Source organism: Leptosomus discolor, chromosome 2, assembly GCF_034619465.1.
Source record: "Leptosomus discolor isolate bLepDis1 chromosome 2, bLepDis1.hap2, whole genome shotgun sequence".
NCBI lineage: Eukaryota > Metazoa > Chordata > Aves > Leptosomiformes > Leptosomidae > Leptosomus > Leptosomus discolor.
Window position 1 is genome coordinate 39,586,641 of NC_141392.1, and position 24,776 is coordinate 39,611,416.

General features: G+C 39.1%; 1 protein-coding gene across 1 annotated transcript in view; it reads right to left on the reverse strand.

Annotated features, from left to right (window-relative positions):
- KIF26B (kinesin family member 26B) overlaps positions 1–24,776 on the reverse strand; it is a 302,324-nt gene that overhangs the window by 160,906 nt on the left and 116,642 nt on the right. Inside the window, exon 4 of the mRNA XM_086460935.1 lies at positions 15,324–15,490. Within this exon, the coding sequence (XP_086317061.1) occupies positions 15,324–15,490 (167 nt within the window). The remainder of the gene's footprint in view (positions 1–15,323; positions 15,491–24,776) is intronic.

Consider the following 24,776-nt stretch of genomic DNA (forward strand, 5'->3'; position numbering starts at 1 on the left):
ATAAAAGGCACTATGTTTCCTGCTCAAATTTATTGACAATTAATTTACAGAACCCGTTGTTTGAACCCTCTGTTAAGGATATAGCCTCTCTGAAAACACATCGACTCCTCTTGCCTTAGGTATGCTTTGCTTACCTTCTCTGACTGATTAATCCTATTGACTCAGGTGTTGCTAGCTTATCAGTCCACTCTTCACAGGTGAACAAAGGAAATGTTGTGCAAGGGCTGCTCCTATTGCTTATGTTAATTGAACTTTACTGATTCAGAGTTTGCCTCCTCCCAGCAAACCCCAACATCTTTCCAGCTTGCAGACAATTACATTATGTACTGCGCACTTGTCTGAAGCATTTATCTGCGTTGTAGAGCTCTGCAGCAGACAGCATGTCGGTGCCTGTGGATCCTCTGAATTCCCAGAGATGGGAGCCAGATGCTACCATAACTACACATACAAAAAATAGTCTCTCCCTATAAAATAAGCCCTTGAAGGACTTTATTCAGATTTTATGAGCCACCAAATAGAACAGCTGGGATTTTTTTTTTTTTGGTTGGTTGTTATTCGTTTGTTGGGTTTTGGTTGGGTTTTTTCTGCATTGATTTCATCAATTCAGTAATTTTAAAGCACAGACATTTGCCCCAAAGCCTTTGCGTTCAGATACAATATGGTTTTCATTTCAGCTTCAGCTGCTAAATTCTCCTCTTAATTTATATGTCAAAATAATAGGATGCTCTTTTCCCACTCATACAATTCTTACTGATCTACTTGCATGAGCAATGAACATCCATCACTTTTGCTGACTGACATCCTTAACCCAAGAGGCAAAGGAAGTAAAGCATTTATAACTTTAGGAAGGCTTTTTTTTTTTAATCATATGTACTGATGTACTTTCTGAAACAGACAAGAAATGGATGGAATCTCAAAAGAAGAGGAAAACAATGCACCATTAAAGCAGGTATGTGCCCAGAGAAGTTATGGAAAAGATTCCTTGCATAAAAGGACAAAAATGAAGATTCCCGACACTGGCAGTTTAAAAAAAAAAAAAAAAACACCAAAAAAACCCCACCAAACAAACCACAAAACAACAAAAAAAAACCACTACAAAATTTCTGATGTTCATCTAAAAAACCCACATCAATTAAAAGACTTACCTGTTAATCACTCCTAGCTAAACTAAGAAAATTAATAGTTTACTCCTTTCTTCATGGCAGTTTTTTCTTGTGCTTTGTTATAGCTTTGCTGTCAGGAGGAGCAGAAATACTACTCCTTGTTGCTGCACCTTCACACACAAGTGAGTATGTCTTCCCGGATTAAGTGAGACTATTATGACTCTCTAATGTAGCCTCCTGCATAGCAAAAGCAATGGATCTTCCCTACATTAAATCTCTTAAAGCCCCCAAACTGTGGTTAACTCCAGCCTTTTTTGTTCAAATATCAATTTTAATTTAAAAAAAACAGACACTAAAAGAGAACTCTTTCCTACTCTTGTTCATTTCAGCAGGTCATTGCCCTTTCCTAAACGTGCACATTTCATTACAATTCAGAGTTTGTCTAGATTCAGCTTCCTACCATTACATCTCGACACGCTTTTGTCTGCTAAACTGGTGTTCTCCAGTATCACGTTTCTGTTCCCTGCACACTGTCAACACATCTCTCTCTGAATCTGATAAACTAAAGTCAAGCTGTTGGAAGGCATATTTTCCAAACTTTTAGTCATCTTAGTGTCTCTTCCCAGGCTCCTCCATTTTTTCAGCATCTTTCTTGACTGTGGACATCAGAACTAGACAGAGTATTCTAGCAGTGGCCATCTCCATTCCTAATGCAAAGTTAAAGTAACTTCGCAGTCTCTCTTCACATGTTCTTACTCTTACAGATATTCAAGAGTTGCATCAGCCCTCCTGGCCAGTGTCCCACTGTGGGCTCATGTGCAACTGATTAACCATGGCACACAAATCCTTTCCAATAAGCGCTTCTCAGTACATAGGCCCCTATATTGCAAGCATGGTCTACGTTCTTTACTATTGGATTCATGATATTGCATTTGACACCAATGTAACACCTATTGTTGGCCCAGATGACTAAGCAATGTAATGTTACTAACAACCTCCCCACCACCACCTGAAAGGTTTAACACTATTTTTCCAGTTGGTGACCTATGGCACACTGTATCTCTACAGAATCCCAATAGGAGCAGAGTCATTTAACATAATACAAAATTTCATCTAGTTTGGTCTATTTAATGCATTGAAAATTTGTTTCGTGTTGTTATAAAGTATTAATCAAGAATTCACAGGGTGTTAACCAAATAGCTCAGTGAAATCCACATAAATTGTATTGTATTAGTTGTACTTTATTAATTGAACATTTAATCACCTCAGGAAAAATATTTCAAGCCTGTATGACCAACACCTGTTTTCCATAATTCTGAACTCATTAGCAGTATTTTAATACTTTTTTTTTTTCTAATTGTATCTGATCGCAGGCATTGTCCTGTTTGCCCTGCATCAATGTCATTTCCAGTATCATTCCTGGAGACCTGGATTGTTCCACTAAACCCTTAAAGTGGCATATTAGATCACTGGCGCTCCCAGAATTTCACGACTTAGTGAAATACTTCTATTTCCTTTTCAGAGTTTTATTTTGTTTTCCTTCCTTCTAGTCCCATTCCCATGCATAACTTGATTCAGAAGATATACGTATTCCTATCAGTTCTCAATGTCATTTTATGAGTTCCATAATACAAAACATCTCTCCAATTCGTGGAATCACAGGATTATTTTTCTCAGCTTTCATTATGCAGGTTCACTTCTGACCTTCATGCAAGCAGAAAGGAAAAAAAAAAAACCAACCAAGAATCTGAGAATGTGAAACCTAAAGGCTCTTACAACTCAAAGATCCAAGAAATTATCTTTTGCTTTATCTCATGATGGTTTGTGTCTCACTCATGACAGGTAATAGCTGGGGCTGACAGAAATGCCAGCTTTGGAGCATACACCCTATTGTGTAGTGCCCTGTGGAGACAACCAAAATAAATCAAAATAAGCAAGGTTCAAACAGGAAGTCCAAGGCTAGTTAACTGACCTGAACTAAAGGCCATGAGGCCCTTGGGAATCTCTAAACAGTGCTATCTTGCACATTTTAGAAATTCATAGCTGGACATAACTCGGATGCCTTTCACCTTCCACAACCAGTCAAATACTTCCGTAACATCACATAGCTGAATTAAAATAGTTCTGTCTTAATAAAAAATTGATGATGCTGTGGGAAGGGATGAACATAGTGGAAGAGGAGAGCCAGAAAAGGACTAGCTATTGCAACAAGAAATCTTAGAGTCACATTAATTTGCTTCTCTTTCACTAATAGAAAGCAAAAGCAGAATTTTCATACAGTGTTGCTATGCTCCATCCTGGACAGGTTAGTAACTCAGTTTGCTTACAGATAAATTTTGAACAAAAGACAAAATGCTGTCTATTTATTTCTATGCACTTTTTCCTTTCTAATGAAAGCTGACTGATTTCTCCCTGTATTTGCACACAAAGAGGTATTCAGAAAAGAAACAGAAATAATTTCTACTAATATTGTCTTTTCTGACTTTGCCTAGCTTTCCAGTTTTCACTTATTCAGCATTTTTTCTTAGATTCATAGAGATTATTGCTGCAATTCTCACAACAGAGTAATTAGCTTGGTTCCTTTCTCTCATGACTGTTGGAATAATAAAACCAAAGATTGCATCACTAGTTATCAGCAGCAGTTTTTAGCCTGGTTATTCAAAGAAATGAGGATGACTAATATACAATCTATGAGAATCTCTCTGACTATAACCTAAAAGGACATTTGAATACATTGACAAATTTTAACCAGAAAAATAGAGATCTTAAAGAAATTAAGTCTGTATTGATTTCCTGAAAATAGACAGCTGAATAGAAGATGCAGACTCTGTCAACACTTTGACTGAAGAAACGGTCAACTGCCAATTCTTTATTAAACAGAAAATACACTTGAGGAAAAAGCCTCTAGAATGCCTCAATCATACGGAAAATAAAGCTACATCCCAAAGTCATGAAATCTCAAGAAATGCATTTACAGGGAAAATTGTCTCTGCTAGCTGCAATACTCCTGTAATTACTAATTTCCTGAATGTGTACATTATTTTCTTGTTTTATCCTCTAACAGGTCTGTCTCCTGAAAAGCAACTAGTAGTGTCAAATCAAGGTGTGTGGTAGAAAGCTCTGGAGCCCCTTTTCCTGCATGCAATGCATGCATGTAATCCTGAAATCCACCCGGGAGTTACTCAGAAGAGATCAAACCAACAGTTTGACTGAAATCTGCCAATGGACAGAAGCTTCCATTTGTAGCTGAACAAAAAGGTGATGTTCTAAATCTGTTTGCTGCAATCCACTTGGTCACACATACAGGTGTACTGTGGTGTTATATTTTATAACCACATCACAACGATGCATATATACAAGCCCAACTGGCAGTTGTCTACCTAATGTTAAATTATTTGCCAATAAACAAATACTTCAAAATATCAAACCGTTTTCTTGTTGAGTTTTTATTCTATGAGCGAGGAAAACTAAGATGGTCTGTATTCATTGGTAATTGTAAGAAAAAGCCCTTCAGCTGTTTAATAGATTGCTCTCAAGGTTAAAAAAAACACTGACTCTCTGAGCAGGCAGGGGAGACCTCTACAGACAGGGTAAATCACAGCTGGAATTTCAAGGCTGCTGGGGCAGCACTGTAACAGTACTTCTTGTAACAGGAAATCAGTAATCAGAACAAAAAGTTTGCCGCTCTGAACTTCCAGGTGTTTAGGAAAAAGTCTTGTTACTATGGATTTATGATCTCTTTGAGTGAAGGTTAGTTTGATGGTGTTAAAAACAGAGAGGAAAAACAACTGGTGCATATCATTTTCTGCTATAGAGAGTGCAACTACATCAATTCATCTTTCTCTCTCCACCAGCCAAGACGGAGACACTATAAATCAGAACTCTTATGTCAAGGTTTAAGGGAAGCAAGAAATATGCAAAACAGTAAATCAACATGAGGTTGCCTATACTACAGTTAGCAGTCACAACTATACTAGAAGCCAGAAGATTAATGCTGACCATTTTTATTTCCACTGCCCAAAGAGTAACAGGGAAGATTAAACACTAGAAGTCTTTGGTAACAGGTGCTGAGGTATTACTGCATATGTTGCTAGCAATTTTTCCTCAATGTTCACGTGAGATACAGGGAAAGGCGCTGTCGAAGGAAGGACATAGCCTCAGATCCTTTTAAGTTTTCCTAAACAGCGGGTAGCAGGTATTCATGCAGCAAGTACTCTGGCACCCCAAAAGCCATCTTAGAAATCAGAAGGCCAAACCTATCCTTAGTTAGCCTGCCCCCTTTGTAATCCATTGAAACCTGCAGGAAACCACAAGATGTGGTGGGAAGTGGAAAGGAAGTTACCTTTGTTTTAGCACAGTGGATGGAGAGCAGCAGGAGTTCAGCTTCCATACACCTAGGTACTATTGTACTGAATGCTTGGAATCACCTAGAAGAATTAGGAATACAAATCCACAAAAAATTGCTTCCTTCCTTAGTAAACCACTAAAATAATCAGTGCCTCAGTGCTGTATCATCAGCATCCAATATTCTTCGCAGCAACGCAAAGCATTTATCAGTATACAACATCTAAGACACGAGAGTCACAGCAAGAATGGGGCCAGCACAGTCATTTACAGGTCTAAAGCTTCTTATCTGTAATAGCAGTAATCAGTGAGGTACAAATAGAGAAAACAAACTTTAAGCTAAGGTAATATCTCAGAAACCTCAAAGGCCATTGCTACCTACTGAAGACAAGAAGTCTCTCTGTTACCTCCTTCTGTCCCAACAGAGGCTACATAACACTTAGAGCTTCTACAAAGCACGTACATTGCATGAAGTACATTAACCAGGTGTTTGTATTACTGGCCCTTTTCATTGTAATATAATCAGTTATCGACTCTAGGATCTGAGAGAGATGGACACTGTTTGCTTACTAGATAATGGAGTCATCGGTTACTATAAATTTTCATGCAGTTATGCTTGAGAAAATAAGTAGACAGAAAAAACAAGAGGGAAAAGTACATATAAATGTTTTGTATTCTCAGATTAATTTTTTTATTTAAAAATTGAACATAACTGATTATATAAAAATTAATAGGGCAAATGAATTTTACACACAAGTTCACAAATGCGTGTACATAAAGTAAAAATGAATATGATGCAAAGCTCTCACACATGTACAGAAACAAAAAGTCGTAATTAACACTACAGATTCTTACAGGAGTCAGAAAAACTCCAAGATTCTGTTTCTCAGGCAATATATATTAGACACAATTAATATAATTAATTAATTAATTATACTTAGGTGACAAGACATCCATTTTAAAATAATCTCCTAAGCAGAAAAGCTTTCATGGTATGTATCCTTTGCTTTTCAGAACCAGATATTCTTAAGATGGAACTGGGGACCGCGTCAGAGATACAACATAACGTTTCAAAACTTTCCAAAGAAAAAGGGAGGAAAAGAGAACTTTGCTTCAAAAATTACCAATATTTCTCAAGAGTGTGAAAGGCTAGTTACACAAGAAATTCCAAATCTTGATGACCATTTCAGTAATTACATTATTCAATGATTGCCGTTACCATCAATACAAAACACACCATACATGTGGGGCAACTGCAGATCAGAAAACACTCACTTCATGCAGTGCACAGAAGCAGGTGTAGCATATTTCAATACAGACATAACAAAGTAACATACATTTTGTGGACTGGATTTTTAATTTATCTGTTCAACAGTCAATAAATTGTTCCTAGATAGTAATCTTTTACTTTAGATTGTTCTAAATAATTATTTTAAAACATGAAAACTCTATTTGTTAACTAAAGGTAAATGCCTCTCTGCATCTGAAGTGGATTACTTTGATACTAGGAACATCAGGAGGATTTACATTCTTTTTATCAGTTATGTGCTTTGAGGTTAAGCAGATGGCACACCCCTGCATGTATAGTATTCTACGATAATCTAAGGCTAATTTCATCTTATTTCTTTTTGCAGCTCCATGGATCACTCTCAAAATCCTTTTAAAAAATCAAGGTCCATTGTCTGTATTTTAAGCAGCAAATGAAAGCTATTAATCTGCAGCCAACATATAGTGGATCTAAGTGGTATGAAGGTTCAAATTATTTCCGTTTACAGCTCAATGCCAAATTAAACATATCACAACTAGATTTCCAAACCAGATCTAAAAGTAAATACGTTTTCTTAACTTTTTGTTTAAATAATGGCAGTATACAAGTATACAAAGATTCAGACACCATAGTTTCAGACACATACCCTACACACTTCCTGTTAGAAATTGCCGTGGTCTGGAATCTTGTTGTTAAACTTTTTTGTAATCAAAAGATACAAACAGATTCAAACAAAAGTGCCATAAGGAATGTGTCAGCTTGAGAAAAAAAAAAACACCACACAAAATAATATCACTGGAAATCATTGGGACTAAAGACAGAACTACCATTCAAAATTAGAGATCATTCAAATACCTTTGCTTTCCCCCATCCAGATGTGGCACTGAAGTCCTTTTTTTTTTTATGGCAAATCAGATCATTGCCTCCACTACTAGGCACTGACTATTCTTGGATGTAGCTCACACAGTATTTCCCACCAGGACATTTTTATTTTGTTTACACTGAACCACAGAAAAATAATATTGTTTATGCCCCAACTGCCAGCTGCCTTTGGCTTCAAGAGAGCCAAGTTTCCCTTCTGATTGGCATTTATGTTATACATGTGAAATAACACCACTAACAGGAAGTAGAAACAGCCTGTTAGAGCTCTCACAGCAAGAGGGAGCACAGAAAAGCAGTGACTATGAACACAGATCTCCTACATTTGATGGATGTAGAGCAAGTATGAAAAATCAGCCCCTGAAGATGTGCACTCAAACCTAGATGCTGATTTAAAATATTGGTTTCATGGTCTTTCAGGTTGACTGAGATCATTGTGATTGAAATTTCCTGACTAGTCAGCCCAAAGACAGGCTTTGAAGGTAGAAATATTTGTGAAAATGATTTACAGATATTTTAAAACTTGCTGCCAGCATTCCTATTGAGAGACAGTCTATGGACCTTCTATCTTAACTTTCTTCTTTTTACCTATTTCTTATGCAGTATATAATGAGGATGAGGGGAAAGAGTAGAAGTTCTGATCAGAGTTGTTAATACATAGTTCTTCAAAATGTCTGAGAGAATGGCCACAACTTAACTGTTAAATTTAGTTTGTTCAGCTAATGAAAGAAAATCCTGCTAGGTTCTGCATAGTTTAGACAGCAAGAAACAAAAACATGTTTTCACCTAGGTCTCAGAAAATAGTTTTCTCTTAGGGATGTTGAGGTCACCACTATTTGACACCAAACCAAGGAACCACTGGCTTGAAAGATTAGCTAGGTTCACCACCCTTCAACGTGAAGAAACACTGTCATAGAATCACAGAATGGCTTAGGTTGGAAGGGACCCTAGATATCATCTAATCCAACCTCCCTGCCATGGGCAGGGGCACCTCTCAACTAGACCAGGTTGTTCAAGGCCTCATCTAACCTGGCCTTGAACACCTCCAGGGAGGGGGCATCCACAGCCTCTCTGGGCAATCTATTCCACAGTCTCACCACCTTCGTACTGAAGAACTTCTTCCTAAAATCTAATCTAAACCCACGCTTCTTCAGTTTAAAACCATTTCCTCTTGTCCTGTTGCTGGACACTCTTGTAAAAAGTCCCTCACCAGCCTTCCTGCAGGTTCCCTTCAGGTATTGGAAGGCAGCTATAAGCTCTCCCCGGAGTCTTCTCTTCTCCAGGCTGAACAATCCCAGTGCCCTCAGCCTATCCTCATAGCAGAGATGCTCCAGCTCCCAGATCATCTTTGTGGCCCTCCTCTGGACTCATTCCAACAGATCTATGTCCCTATTATGGTGGGGACACCAGAATTGGACGCAGTATTTGAGGTGGGGTCTCACAAGAGCAGAGTAAAGGGGGAGAATCACCTCTTGATCTGCTGGCCACATTGCTCTTGATGCATCCCAGGATACAGTTGGCCTTCAGGGCTGCATGAGCACACTACTGGCTCATGTTGAGCCTCTTGTCAATCAACATCCCCAAGTCCTTCTCTTCAGGCTACTCTCAAGCCACTCTCTACCCAGTTTGTACTTGTGCCTGGGTTTGGCCCAACCCTGATACAGGACCCTGCACTTTGACTTGTTGAACCTCATGCAGTTTGCATTGGCCCATTGCTCGAGCCTGTCAAGGTCCCTCTGGATGGCATCCCTTCCTTCAAGCAAGTTCACCGCGCCACACAGCTTAGTGTCATTGGCAAACTTGCTGAGTGTGCACTCAGTGCCACCATCCATGTCACCGACAAAGATGTTAAACAGCACTGGGCCCAGAACAGACCCCTGAGGAACCCCACTTGTCACTGGTCTCCACCTGGACTTGGAGCCGTTAATCACAACTCTTTGAGTGCGACCTTCTAGCCAGTTACTTATCCACCAAGTGGTCCACCCATCAAGTCCACGTCTTTCCATGTTAGAGAGAAGAATGTCATGTGGGACCGTGTCAAATGCCTTGCACATGTCTAGGTAGATAACATCAGCTGCCCTTCCCATATCTACCAGAGCTGTAACTCTGTCATAGAAGACCACCAAATTAGTCAGGCACAATTTGCCCTTAGTGAAGCCATATTGGCTGTCACAAATCACCTAATTACTTTTTATGTGCCTTAGTACAGGTGCCAGGAGGATCTGTTCCGTGATTTTACCTGGCACAGAGGTGAGGCTGACTGGCCTGTAGTTCCCCGAGTTTTCTTTGCTTCCCTTTTTAAAAATGGCATCCAATCTGTGGGAACTTTGCCAGACTGCCATGACTTCTCAAATATGATGGCTAGTAGCCTAGCAACTTCAGCCACCAGTTCCTTCAGGACCCGTGGATGTATTTCATCAGGTCCCATAGACTTGTGCACTTTCAGATTCTCTAGGTGTTCCCGGACTTGATCTGCTCCTACTCTGGGTGGTTCTTCACTCTCTCAGGCCCAGACAGTGCCCTTTGTGACTTGGGTGGCGTGGCTCAAGTGGTTACCAGTGAAGACCGAAGCGAAAAAGTCATTGAGTACTTCAGCCTTCTCCTTATCCTCAGTACCTAGCTCGCCCGTAGCCCTCTGGAGAGGCCCCACAGTCTCCCTCATTTTTCTTTTTTCTGATCTGAGTCACCTGCAGTTCAGACCGTTTAAAAACATTCAAAACTTCAACTGAACTTTCTTCAAAAAGGCAGGGAGCATGGGACAAGCAGCTTTCGCACTCTGACGATGCACAGAGGCTCTTTCCGGAGGGGCCTCTGAGGCCTCTGCAGCACCAATGCCCTGGGTGTGGCTGCAGAGCCTGCTGTGCACCTGCACAAGTTACAGGAGTATCAAGAGGAGATTCCTGACCTGGCTCCCCATCTGCTAGTGTAACACTTCAGCTACACCAGTTGCAGCTGCATTACTGGCACAAATCAAATGTTTCTCCCATGGAGATTCCCAAGCCAAAACTGGATTCTGGTACAGGAATACCCACTCCAGCCCATTTCCTTCTCTACTAGCTGCTGCCCCTGTTTCTTACCTGATTTTACTGTGCATGTTCTGACAAACCCTCTGTTGCAATGCCAGGGAAAGTTCTCTTTTGTGAGCTACCCCCAGACCTCCAAAAAATTCAAGGCAGGACCTTAAAATGGTATGATTAAACTAAAACAGCACAGTCTTTAAGGAAAAACCCTGGTGTTCCCGGATTCTAAGCTTTTGGGTTTTAAAAATTTTCCCCATAAGCAGAAAGACTGTGCAGACTAGCTCCTTACCTTAAGTTTCAATAAAAGTCACATAATATTGCATCTATAAGGAAAAACAGCGAACAACAAATGTTGTGTGGTAAGCTGATAGTTTAGCATGTGTGTGCAAAAAACAGCGAGGCATGAGATGCCATGGTCTCTAGAGTGCTAAGTCATCAAAACAGCACAGTGCCTTTAATAAGAGGGTCCCATAAATATTGTGTCTTCATATAAGCTTTGTAGTTCATGCAATGGAAATAAGAATTCTTAAAAAGATTCAAAAAGTATTCTCAGGAGTGGACGGGAAATCTGAGGAGCATTCAGCAGTGTTTTGAATGCAACATTCACAACACTCCTTGACAGTAAGGCACTGCCTCACTTCCTCCTCCCCCAGCTGCCAAACCACACAGGGATGCAGAATGAATGTGGCAAGGGTCATCAGCAGATTTTCCAAGAATGGAGGTAACTGTAACTAGAGCTTATCCCATGCTGAGTGGCTACATGTCAGTTACACATGAAGCTAAGATTTTCTACTCTTATTTTATCTCAAAATAAGATTTTTAAAAAAATCTGTATATTTATGCATTTCATTTGAAAAACATGCCTTGCTACATCTACAACAGTAGCACTGTGTGGTCCTGCTTAGTGTTTAAGCCATATAAAGACATGGAAAATGATCCCTAGAACAGATTTTTCAGGCTACTTTCAAGATTATCTATATTCCCATTAAGCTCAATTAATCCAAATATGACTATATCTGATTTCAGACTGAGTCAAGCTTTTGTTCAGGACACACTGTTACACTTCCTGACCAGCACAGAAAACAACTTTCAAGACTATCATTTAAAAATCTCCTTCTCAAAAATTTTTACCGTTTTTAAAGTCCAAAGTGAAACGGGCTTTTATATTTCTCCTTTGTCCTGATGCAATAAAAGTTTTTCCTCTCCAAGAAATCAAGCTCACTGCGACAGGGCAAACAAGGAACCTTTAGATATTGTAAGGACAACTGAAAGGCTCTGGTCCAGTTTTGACTTCTAGTTCCTGCACCATGCTATCACCCTTTGAGAAACTATTGAAACTCTACAGCCCAGTCACAACAGAGTTTTATTCAGAAGGGTAGGTTTATTTGTGGAGTAGTCAGGCCAAAGCTGAAGTCAGAGACCCAGAAGTTTTCTCCATGTAGAAACCAGCACAGGTAGGAACAAGGTTCAGTACAATGCTCCTTGACCTGCCAGAGCTTCACAGAGACACCAGGGAGACAAGCAACAGAAGGTCCTTCCCTCAGTTCTTTGGCAGCATCGGCACTTCTCCCTTAACTGGAGGTGACATGCTCCTACACTGTGCTTGGAAGACACAAGGCAAGTACACGTCAGACTGCAATGGCCCAAAAATGCAGCAGTTCTTATGACAAAGATCCAAACTAGAGGCAAAAGTTAATTCACGTAAAAATCCTAAAATGTTGTGCAAGTTATTCTTTTTATGTAAAAAATCTTACCATTATCTCACATTCACTAAATCAATTACTTTCATCACAAATGTGTACTAGTAAGAAGCAAGATGATGCTAAATTAACATGGATTGGAGGATATCTGAGACAAAAATGAGGGATAGCCTTGAACAGAAAGGCAAATTTGGTGCTTGTCATTAAAAGTGCAATCAATTTAATTCAGTTTCTGTGTCAGAATCACCGTTAGAATGTTATGATTCATACCTGTATCACCTAATATTCATAAGCCTACCAGCAGAGCACTCTGGACAGTTTTCAATGTTTGTTTCTTTAAAACATTCACATACTGTCCCATGGGAATCCTGACATATCATAAGTTCTCTTGAAACAATATCCCAACAAATGACAACTCACAAAAGTTGCAGCCCTTTTACCTGGCTTGGAACTCTGTCAGCTATAAATCAAGAAACTTAACAAGTATTGAGACAACTGATAAGCCTCCTGGCTTTTCAAAAGATTGAGTCTGTGGCCTCCAAACACTTCTCCATGGCTTAATGCTAGTTGTAGACCACTCAAGTATCACTGTTGGACTAGTAGTACCTGAGAACAGAAAAATTATGAGTTCTCAGTATTCCATTCCTGATGTTTCTCAAGTAATTACAAGCAAAAATTCCCATGGATACTTTGTCATTTCCTCCATACTATACCATTTTACTTAATTGTGTTTTTTCCTGATGATGGATGACTTTTATATCTGAACCTCATCCAAGGTTTGTTTTGCTTGTTAGGGAACTTTGAGTGAAATACTGTGGGTCATTATTCAAATTTCAAAAGAATATTTTCTACTCTTTTACTTCCGACTTCAGCTTCACATTTTCAAATTTCCCTGGCTGTGTAATAATTTCTTACTTACCGATCATGAAAACATCGTATGTGACACAAGTGGTTTTTTGTTCAAAAAACAAACAGGCATAGCTGGTAGTCACTAGCCCATGTGCCACTCACAATCAGAAAAAGCAAAAGGTTAGAATTCATGTTCCTGGTACGAGTGACTGCTTTATATTGTAAACAGCACCCCATGTTAATGAGTTTGACAACCACCACCTTCGTATTTCATAGTACAGCTACATGTGGGTTCTTACACTTCTTACCCCAACTTTACAAAAATGCAAATAGACATATAAGGTGTAAAAAAAAAAATAATGAGATCTGCACATTTTGAGAACAAGTTGTGGATTCTCTTGTTAAAAGCTCAAGCAGTGAACTACTGACTGGGATTTGCTGCTCAAACTATCAGCAGATGATATAACTTGAAGTTCAGAATTTATATAAATGACACTAATCTAATTATGCAATAGCCCAAACTAAACCAGGCATTTTTGTCTTGCTAGGTACAGTTTAAACATGAGATCTCTGCTGGGCCAAGCATACCAAAGAATTCACACCATCAGCTAGAAACTAACAGAGTTCTACTTAAAATGCTGTGATTTACACTAGGGATTTCAAGTAAATTTAATTAGTTTCCTACATCTCAGCAGAATATATTAAGAGCAAATGAATTCTCTCAGCATAAAACAGTGAAACAATGAAGAACAAGTGAGTTAAGCCATCTTCATAAATCAATTCGTCCTAAAATATGTGCTAATCCCAATCTGCACTGTGGTTGGATAATACCATATGGGTACATTCAGCAATTTTAATTTAAACTGCCTGCTGTTAAACAGAAAAGGGCAGCAAGTCAAGACCACTGTCATCATTCACATTTGCTATTGCAGCATCGAATCTGTGAAGAAAAAACAGCAGAGCTGCCCCAAACAATGTTCACTGGGTCTTCTATTCTTTATCCTCTTACACAATTCACTTGTTGTGTGATACTGATTGAGATATGCAGTCATCACGTTTGTGAGGAAAAATAGGAGAGGAAAATCTTCTTTCCAGATTTACGGAGTCCAACACTTGGTAAGTTTTCTATTTAACTTTAAAAAAAAAAATAATAATGTGGAGCTACTAATAGCTGGCTCTCTAAAGGATAGGAAGTTAACCTGCATATGCCTGAGCCATTCACTCAAAAGTTCACTCCCTGTTTTGAAATTCAGACCTCTCACTAGATTGGCTTGGAAGTGCTGTAAAAGTAGCTTATTCTCTTACTATTCCATTATTTCCACAACTCTTCACAAGTCAATCCTCTAATTATTGAAAAGCATATAAAGACAAGGATTATTTCAACTTCTTCAGTTACATAAGGATTCAAGTGCGCTAAAAAGATTATGTTTTGCAAAAAGCATATTTCTGCACAGAAAAATATTTCCGTTGTTGATTATTAGCAGCTATGCCCATTTAACAAACCATTTTTACTAACAAATTAATAAAAGTTAGCCACAAGATTTTTAAATGAAACTATCTCAAGATTTTTTGAAACATTGGCTGAATATTCAACAGAATGGGTGTTCCAAGGCTGAGTTTAGACCCTCAAGTCAATTCAATAGCATGGCAGGGACAGAAACTGAAATCAGAAACCTTAACTTTTCAGTCTGAAAGTGGAAATCTTGATAATTTCCCGAGATGGAAAAAAAATTCAATAAAGAAGCCTGAAGATTGTCTGCTAAACAGAATTATCCACCTCCAGTTAGCTCTACAATTAATTGCCTGTCTCAGAAAATTACTTGGATCGGCCTTTCTCATTCAGGGATACACCCCTCCAAAAAATGTCACTACACCAGGTAGTATTCTGGGAGCACAATCACAATTTAACCCAAATCAAGAATTAGAGCTATTTTACAGCAGAAGGTAGAAGTATCACCCTCATCTTGCAGACAAATGCGTACAGGTGAATTAAACAACACTTTCATGGTAATTTCTGCAAGTTCTGTGATAGATCTCTTATCTATAGCCACGATTTGACATGTGTGCTGTAATCTGTCAGCCCCACTTCTTCACTACAGAATCATCCTCTTTGAAAGAAATTATGTTTCTAGAAAAGGAAAATCTGAGAAATCTCTCTTACCTGGCAAAAAATGATGCTGCCACCGAGGTGCCTGTGGATACTTCACTGGCAACATATGTGCTCTGGGAAGCAGGGAAGCTGTACAAGGAGGGTTTATCTGCATTGTAACGGTTCAATGCGGCTTCAGTCAGGCCCTCTCGACTAGTCTCTGTCATAAGCTGAGATATCTGAAGACAGAAAAACAAACAAACAAACAAAAACACAAGTGTCATCAGCTAAAGATCACTAGCTGACCCCTCCTCATCCAGGAGTGCCTCTGGGTTGCAGATTAAGTAAAAGGCATTTCATTCACTACACCTTTGCTGCTCTGCAAACAAGTTTAATGCTTCTGTCATGCTAATCTACAGTACTTTGGCTCAGCTCTAACCTTGCCTGCATTAAAACTAATGGGATAAATTCATCCCATCACTAGAAATGCCAATAATGTCTATGGCTTTCCATCCATATGGAAAAGAGTAAACCACAATCCTTGCTTGGTTTTACCTCACAGTACAAGAGTGACATCTTAGATATGTGTAAGACATTTATATTTTACTTCAGGAAAAAAATACATTTGTTTGCCTTTGTAAAATAACACAGCACTAGTGTATTAAGTATTTTTGTTGACCTTTCTCCAGAAAAGCCAGCAGGCAGCACAGGAAGGAGTCCCTTGGGTTCCTAGACTGTTTATCATCTCTCTGGAAAACTGGGATCATTACCACTCACTTTCAATGTCTTTCTTAAAAGGTTTTAAACATCCTGTGATTTCATTCTTCTGATAGCCCATGTAATATTTTTCTGCTGTTAGGAAGCCTCATCTCAGCCTTTCATTGTCTGGGAAAAGAAATGGAGTTCAACTAGACTTGACCCAGCTCCCCTCAAATTAACTGAAAGATTGATTTTGGAGAAAGCTGGGTCAGCCCTACTGAAGTACCTTCTCAAAACTTTGGTTTCAGTTTCTTGGCTATTACTTCTGCATGAATTTACAATGCTGTGATGTCACCTATTGTACTTCATGCAATTCCTAACAACTTCCCTTTCATCCTTCTCTCATTTCAACCACAAATAGCTTTTGTTCACCAACGCATGTCACAAAATTGCAACATGTCTGAAAAAAAACCTCTCAAATTATCACTCACAGTCATCCAAGGCATAGCTTCCTTCCCCCTGCAAAAAATTTGCAAGAACCAGTCTCTCACCTGTTCAATTTTGGTTCTTACGCCTATCCTTATCACCATAATAACAACAGAACATCTTTATGAGGCAGATCAAGAAAGTACTTGAGATCATCCTGTAGTTCTTTTCTCACTTAGGTTTGCTTTATTTCAGGTGTTAAGCATTTCAGTTAAAGGCAAAACTGAAGAACTGTGATTTGTATTTGGGAGAGCAAAAGACATGTGATATGAAAACATTTTTTAGATCAACTACCAAGCCACCTCTGTTTCATTTACAGAGAATTGTTATGCATTCTACTATGGCTAAGAAGATAATCTAAGAATTTATCCTTGTTTCACATATTTTTAGGCCGATCAGCTGTAACACTTCAAGAACGCTAAACTAGCCTCTCTATTTTATGAGGAACCAGTAAAATTGCTGAAAGTGCCCCTATCATGTTAGTCACACTGAGCCATTCTAATTTATTGATTCACTGCAGTGAATGAGCAGTGTTCTCAGAAAGCTATAGCTGAAATCCTGGACTTAAATCACCTCATACTACTGTTAAAACACAGGAATTTAGGCCGGCTGCCAGGATACCTACCTATATTTCCAGCGTGCAGGCTAACAGGCATTTGTTCTTCAGCATTCTGCTAACCTATGTATGTCTGCTTGGGGCATCCAATACACCTGAATTCACTAAACAGTAATTCCTCAAATTTTCTATATTTTTTTCCTAACTCAGCTATTTATATTCGCAATGAACTAGCACAAGATTCTGCCCTGTCCCCTCAAATTATCCTAAAACCGATTTCATCATCTACCATGTTCGGTACAGCTAAGCAAACAGAATTAAAAAGCTCTAAATTCAGAGCAGAGTACACATATAAACCTAACCTCATTCTAGTCCATCCAATTCGTATATCTGAAATCAGGGATGGATCGTCGTTAATCAATTGCCATTGCTGACAGTGCTACTCACTTCCATGGCAACCTGTCAGCAGTTAAGACGCTGATGAGGTAACTTATCTCAACTGCAATCTCAATTGCAATCATAATCTCCCCATCTTTTGCCAAATAAAGGTTTGCAGCTCCAAACATGGGTTTCCACAGCCAGTGCAGTGCATTTCTATTGGTGTCAGCAGATCCCCTGAAGTTGCAAGAGAGTGAGGCTTAAGAGAGGCATTTCAGCCAACTGTAAAACAGGAAAGGATTTGTGTGCCTCCATGTTTGGGACATCCAGGAAATATCCATTGTGAAATGGGCATAAAAGCAGTAACTAAATGGTTTCCGCAATTATAGAGACGTTCAGGTGATCCATGCCCACATCCACAAGCCCTATCAATGTGAACAGCACAGAGTAAACAGAGCAATAAAAAGCCTCAAGTTGACTGTAGGCATTGCCTGAAAGGTATTACTCTCAAAGTTCCTCAAAAGCTGATTAGATGCTTGGTTCACAAGGTTTTTTGAGTAACTTTCTTAAATACAAGCACTCCAAAATAATCAAATACACAAAGAGACATGCAATTTTTTTAGAAATATATAAACCATTCCCCCTCACCTATGCACTCAGAGAGAAACAGATATTAGTCAGCAAATAGAGTGTTAATGTTTTTAACAAATGGGTTTGAAGATCTTATAAAGCCTGTATTTAGGTCACATTTTCTTACAATAAAATGCAATAGACCTGAAGAGGCCGCCAGAAAAACATATTTACAAATTCTGTATTTGGGGAGTACCATACTATCCACAGGACAGAGAGAAAAGAGACAAATAATACTCATTTTAGGAATGGCATATACTATAGACAGATGCAGAATGGGGTAGTTTCTATATAAATATAGGCTTTTCAGTAGCACTGCTATTTTGTCATGTGTCCTGCACAATAGTCCAAGCACTGCAGGGGGGACGGTCAGCCGTTCAAACTGCAAGCTGCAAAACGTCTGTATGGTACTGACCACTAGAGCCTGCTGGAGAGGCTGCAGCTCTCCTTCGTGTTCATTCACGCATCTTGCTTTGTCGCAGAAAACAGGAAGGTACTGTTGACATTGATGTATTATTCCAGTATAAACAGCCATGTCGGAGACCCCTCCCGGAGGTGCCCTGGACGGACACTTATAAAGGGGCACGTTGGGCTTGTTAAGCACCGTCTTGCTCCTGAGGGTCCAGCACCACCACCTGGTTTCCCTACCCATGCTGGCACAGTTCCTGGGCAAAAATCTGTTTCTCAGTTTGAATCCTCTCAGAACTAAACTCCCAAATGCACATACTGTCTGTCCTTGAGCTCCATTGATTTACTGTTTGCCTCAGCAGAGACACTTCTTAGGTGACAGTGTATTACAAGGATACCAAAATGGGAACAGACTTTATTTTACCTAACACAAGACATGGAGAAATTAAGACAAAATAAGAACTGGTTTAAACTACAGTCCAGGATCTCCTAATCTAAGAATGGTTTCCAGTTGTAGCACTTGCTTACTTTGTCTGCAAAGTAAAAATGTGGGATTTTTCAGCAGTAAAATGTATCCAGAAGCAATGCCAATCTTCAAACATTCTGCTGTTCCTTACCTGGGAAGCCTGCAATAACACTTGATGTTATACAGGTAAAAAGCCCACAGAAGTATCACAAGGTGATACTGCAACACCCATAACCTCAAGCAGAACATCAGGTTTTGCTTGAACATGTTCCTCAGGTCACTATCTCTTGCTATCTTTTCCTTATATCAAAGCAAGAACAGGATAACAAACTAAACTTGATATTTAATTATGGAATTTCCCATTTGGTCATGCAGTCAGTGGAGAGGAAGGGCAAAGACAGTGCTATGCCAAATTCTGGGCCAGGCTGAGCACTCTTTGTGTCCAGTACTCATCAGAATACTGTTTATACTGCACAAATTTGCACATCTAGGCCAATCCACAGAGGGAGTACCTCACTAGACACATGCCCACAATATTTGACTAATAAATCTTCATTTATTCCCAGAGTTCAATGTATAGACATAAAGTAGTGGGCAGAAAGAAGTCCAGGTAATTCACACATCCAGAGACTACTGACTTCAAGTCAGTTACATTGCATTTCTTTCTTTTGCCTCAGATTGGAGAGTGTCAAAATCATTTAAACTATTATACCAAACTGAAGAGTGGGCTTTGGAATAATCTTACCATGACATTTATTCTGTCCTCTATTCACAGTACCAAATTATTAATTTCTTCTCCGATGTTGCTCGCCGAAATTCACACATACAGAAACTTGAGTAAATGTACACAGGATATATCAAGCATTTAAGGAAAGGTAGATCAGACATTTCCAAAGCTCTTAGAGAATTTCTTTTTTTCCCCCCATCCCAGTTCAAAAGACATAGTTGAGAGTTACTCTTTGAACATTAACAAACTCAGGCTCATTTTTTTCTTTTTTTTGGTGGGTTTTTTTTTTTTTTTTTTAAATGGTTTTTTTTTGTTGTTTTATTTTGATTTGGTTTGGGTTTTTTTGCACCTGCCCCCCTCCCCCCAGTAATGTGTGCCTGGCAAGTATAGTTCATATAAATCTGCCTCTTCAGTGTCACTGTCTCTGTCAGTAGATGCTGTTTCTGGATTTAAGGGGGAAAAGAAGAATAAATTCCTCAATTCTCTTTCCCTTTCCTTCTCTGAATACCCACATAGCACATACATGAGGTTTAAGATCAGTTAATAGGATATATTTTGAGAAATTCCTTTATTGAATTGCTGGCAGCGCATCACTGCCTGGATAAGCAAAAGAAAAAAGACAAAGCATAGAACAACGTAACATTTCATGTCTCAATAAAAATCCTTAAAGTGCACATGGAACAAGACAGATGTCCCTCCCAAGACCCCATTTTTTTTCTCCTGTCTCATAAAAGCAAGGCATTCTCTTTCACTGCTTTCTGACAGAATACAGCAAGAGGTGGAGATAAGTCATGATTTAAATTCTCTACTTCATCTGGAAAAGATGGCTCTGCAGCTAAACCACAGGTGTCAGGCAGGCTAGATTCTCCTGCTATGCTAAAGAGTATCTCCATGCATAAGACTTGCCATCATGGAGTATGAGGTTAATTATATTTACATGAGGACAATCTACAGCCAAGCTCATTAATTTTCTAGAGCTCCTAAGTGAGGACTCCCAACTGAAATTACTGCACAAATGGAAGTTAGCATTCATGAAAGATGCGAGACATCCTTTGCTCTGGAGGTAGCGAAGTATTCAGTAACATCCCCAAAATCCAGTTAATGTCAATGACTGATGAATGAACTGGATGCACAGAAATGTTTGAAATGTATCCATGTCTGAAGCCAAATTCAAGATACAAATCTGTGTTCAAATTCACTACAAAGCTATCCTCAGTGTCCAGAGATCCTAATCTCAGGAGAGAAGCTCACTAGAAAGAAAAAAAAATGAAGGTATAAAGCTCTCTTTCATAAAAACACACAGAGTCATGAATGACTTCTTTGGCAATCCACTCTTGATTCAGAGCAGCACTGAATTTTCCGCCCAATAAATACCAACCAAATTACTTCCTGGCTTATTTCAGACAGCAAATGTCTACATTAAGCAAAAAAAAGGTCCTTCTTAAAGATCCCACTTTAAAGATGAGTTGAGAGAAGCTCTAAAGGGTACCCCTTCTCAAACCTTGAGCACACCAAAACCATCATAAATTCTCGTAAACCTCCTGAGAACACAAGCTTAGCAGCTTAATTTCAAGTTTTCCATTACACACAATCAGGTGTTCTGGCTCTTCTAAAATGTTAATTTTTTACCTTCTGTCCAACGCCTTTTGGCTCATCACAGTTCACTTTCAGTCATAATAAGACAAAGTTAGTCTTCCTGTTTGGCTCAAGAAGCCTGGTTTCTGCTCTATGGGAGTGATCTTGCAGTACATCATTCACACGTATGTGTCTTCTGACACAGGTATAGAATACCGAATCTTTCCCAAAAACTAAGCAACCCTGCTTTTCCTGGGCTTGACCTACTCCTACCAACTCTTACAGGTTGAGGCAAGAACTCCAATTTACATATTGATTTTGAAACCTCAAAGAATTCTTCCATTTTCTTTAGTATGTAAGAGTTCACTGTCTGATGTGACAGTGTAGTGGATCGCAGAACAAGATAAAAATACTTAAGTCTTCAGTAAGCCAGCAGCTTCCCAGCTGCTACAAATTTCAGTGGCATTAGCGTAACTTGCTTACAGGAAGCAGCATCAGAAAACAAACAGTAGGAGCTGACACCTCTTGAGTCTTTTCAGCAGAAGGGGGGCTAATGAAGGAATACTGAAGTTCTGCTTCACCTAGAGAAGACATCTCTCAACAAGGAAGCGTATCAATAAATAGTAGGTCCTCTTTCTACAATTTGGCTTTTTTATCTGAGCCCATCTGGAAATACTGACTGCATCCTTTTGCCCAACATGGAAATGCTGCATTAAATTCTGCACAGTAACAAAAATGTGCAGCATAAATTTACGTACAGCAGCATTCAAAGGACAAGGTGACAGCTGGGATCCACTGTGCTCAGTGCCAAAAAGGAAAAAGAGAAATGTGGATAGTTTGACATTTACTATATTTTATTTCTGTAATTTTAGAGTGATTGTTAAATACAGCTTCAAATGCTTTGAAGTAAATCTAGTAGAGGGTTTACTGAACTACCAGCAAACTGAAGTGGGGTTTTGGGGGCAGTGGGGTAGAGGGACAGAGGAATCTTGTGCTGCCCACACAACTATCAAATTAATTTTAATGCTTCTTTCACAGGGTAAAAAGGAACAATTACACCATTCAGTCAGAGCAACTTGAAAGCAGTGGGGATTTGCTAAGTCAGTCAGTCATCTTTAATATACCACAGAGTACCAAGGACATACTCCACATCCGTCACAAAACACTCACTACGACAGAGGTGACATTTAAGGAATTATTCAGGACAAAATCCACCTTTAGAAAAAACATTTTTGAAATGATAGCAAGTTCCTGTAGCTAAGGGCACCGACATAGTCTTATAGTATCTTGCCATTTGATTATGATCTTTTTCTCTCCTAGCAGAATACTAAGCTGCTATAACTAGAGATCGCTGCAACTGTGATACAGACACTGTGTAAGCAACAGCAGGACAGCAATTCCTGGTAGTCCTTTCCTGTTGAAAGAATGTGTACTATAAGGAACAGGCTGAAAAAGGCTATGCATAATGTCTGCTGCATTCAGTCTCTCTCTTGGATAGACATACCATACTGCTTAGCAAAGGCAACTAACTCACTACTCGTGAATACTGAGACTCTAGGGAGGCTCCTTCAGCGTGCCTTGCTCTTGCTTTGACTTCGCACACAAAATCCAAAATATTGTTGTAGCAGAAAGGGCTACCGTAACAGCACAAATTTTCTGTCTAAACGCAAAACTGCACACCTGCAAAGAATGAGGTTTTTCAAAGGGGGAATCACTGGGATGGCAAGAATGCTGATTATGCTTTGCATTTAACAAGGAAGAGTAGATTGTATTTAGCATAAACTGCTTTTACTTAAGCATTACTTCGTTACCATGACAGAACTTTGAGCTTAATTGCAACCTCCAGCTTCCTGCTGTCCAAAAGAAAGATGACCTTTGACTCTCACAACCACCTACTATGTCCCTCCATAAACAAGATAGCTATTTAACACAGATCCAGTGCACTCCTCAGCACAGATGAAATCCCAGTTTGCGCAGACATGGGCACATCATCCCATCAAGACTGCTATAATACAGTTAGTTCCACCTCACACTCAAGAGCCCATACTATTAAATGAAATATTTTACCACAAATCACTGAATGTCTTAAGATCAGCTAGTTAGAGGGTGATCCAACAGCTGATCCAACATCCAAACAATGATGGATTTCTCCACTGCAAGACATTTTCCTCTGATTTTTCCTTCCTAAGATTTCTGCCTTTCAAAATAGTATTTTTGAATTTTACTTATAATGTATTATCCATTGTAAATAATTACTCTATTTTCTCAGCCATCCAGTGTTCTCCCTCTTACTTTCACTCATTCACTCAGTGCACATTCTGGCCCTAGTTTTGAACTGAAAAGCAAAGCAAAACAAACAAAACCAAAACCACAGAGAGCAACAGTACTGCCTGAAAAATCTATGAGTACTTCTTGAGTGCACTCTCCTCAAAAACAATATCCAATAAGAATTGCACTGGCAACAATGAAAGCTCTATTATAAAACAGGAAATCTGCTCTCTTAAGCCTATGACAATGGTTCATTTGCTTGATCAACAAATTCTCATACAGACTATAACTTGGTAAACATAATTTGATCCACATTTCCAAGCAATCTCCTCCACCGAGACGCAAAGGATAAAGACTCATTTTGGTCTAGCTTAGCAACGAATTCACTTTTCTAAGTTTGACAGTGATCTCCTGAACTAAGTAATCCATGAAAGGAATAGTTAGTACTCTACGTGAAAAGGAGCAAGTATATTGAGTCTGAAATAGTATTGACCAGGCCTGTTTCTTTCTTGCTGTCTTTATATCAATATATTTATTAAGCAGAAAAGCAAACAGAGGAAAAAATATTAGAGGAGGGGAAATTACATGTTCTGAAGCATTCAGGACAGAAAATACTCACCCTCAAGCAAACTTAACCCTTGTATAGAAGTTGCAGATTCTAGTCTGCAGTGCTTCTTTAGTCTGAGTGACATAGCCTGCAAACTATTACCTACTACTTTACTATCAAACTATTTTCTGAAAGGTAAGGTCTTTATCTTGTTACAAAAACACAGTAGTTATCATAACTCACCTTTCTCAATACCCTTGAAATTATCTGCTGTCCATTCAAGATCATGCTAGCCTCTCCCATTCCTCCCCAAGAAAGCTACAGACAGGATAGACATCCTGGGATACAAATCTGCTCACCCTCCATTTCCCAGAGCTCCCTCAGTAGAGCAGACTCCCCATGGGCAGACCCTTGCAAAACTGTGAGCTATCCCTTGTGAGTAAAGTGCCATCAGCTAGACCCAAATATGCTTCTCATTCATGAAGTTCCACCAGTCTAGTCTCTGCAGACAGAACAGCAATGTAAGGTTTCCCAGTTGGCATATTCCCATACTTTCTCTGCAAATGAAAAATAAGAACAGCAGCTAGCAGAGAGAGTGTCAATTTTTTGTCTCTAGGCATTTCAGCAAAGCAAAGAGACGCTGTGCAGCAATTGAATAAATTAACTGCTTCCTTTCTCATCAAGAAGACTACAATAACATGGCAATCTGGGAAAGCTGAGGCTGCCTCTAGCTTTCAGAAGTTTTTTTTAAATCTACTTTTATAAAATTGTTAATTCTCTTAATT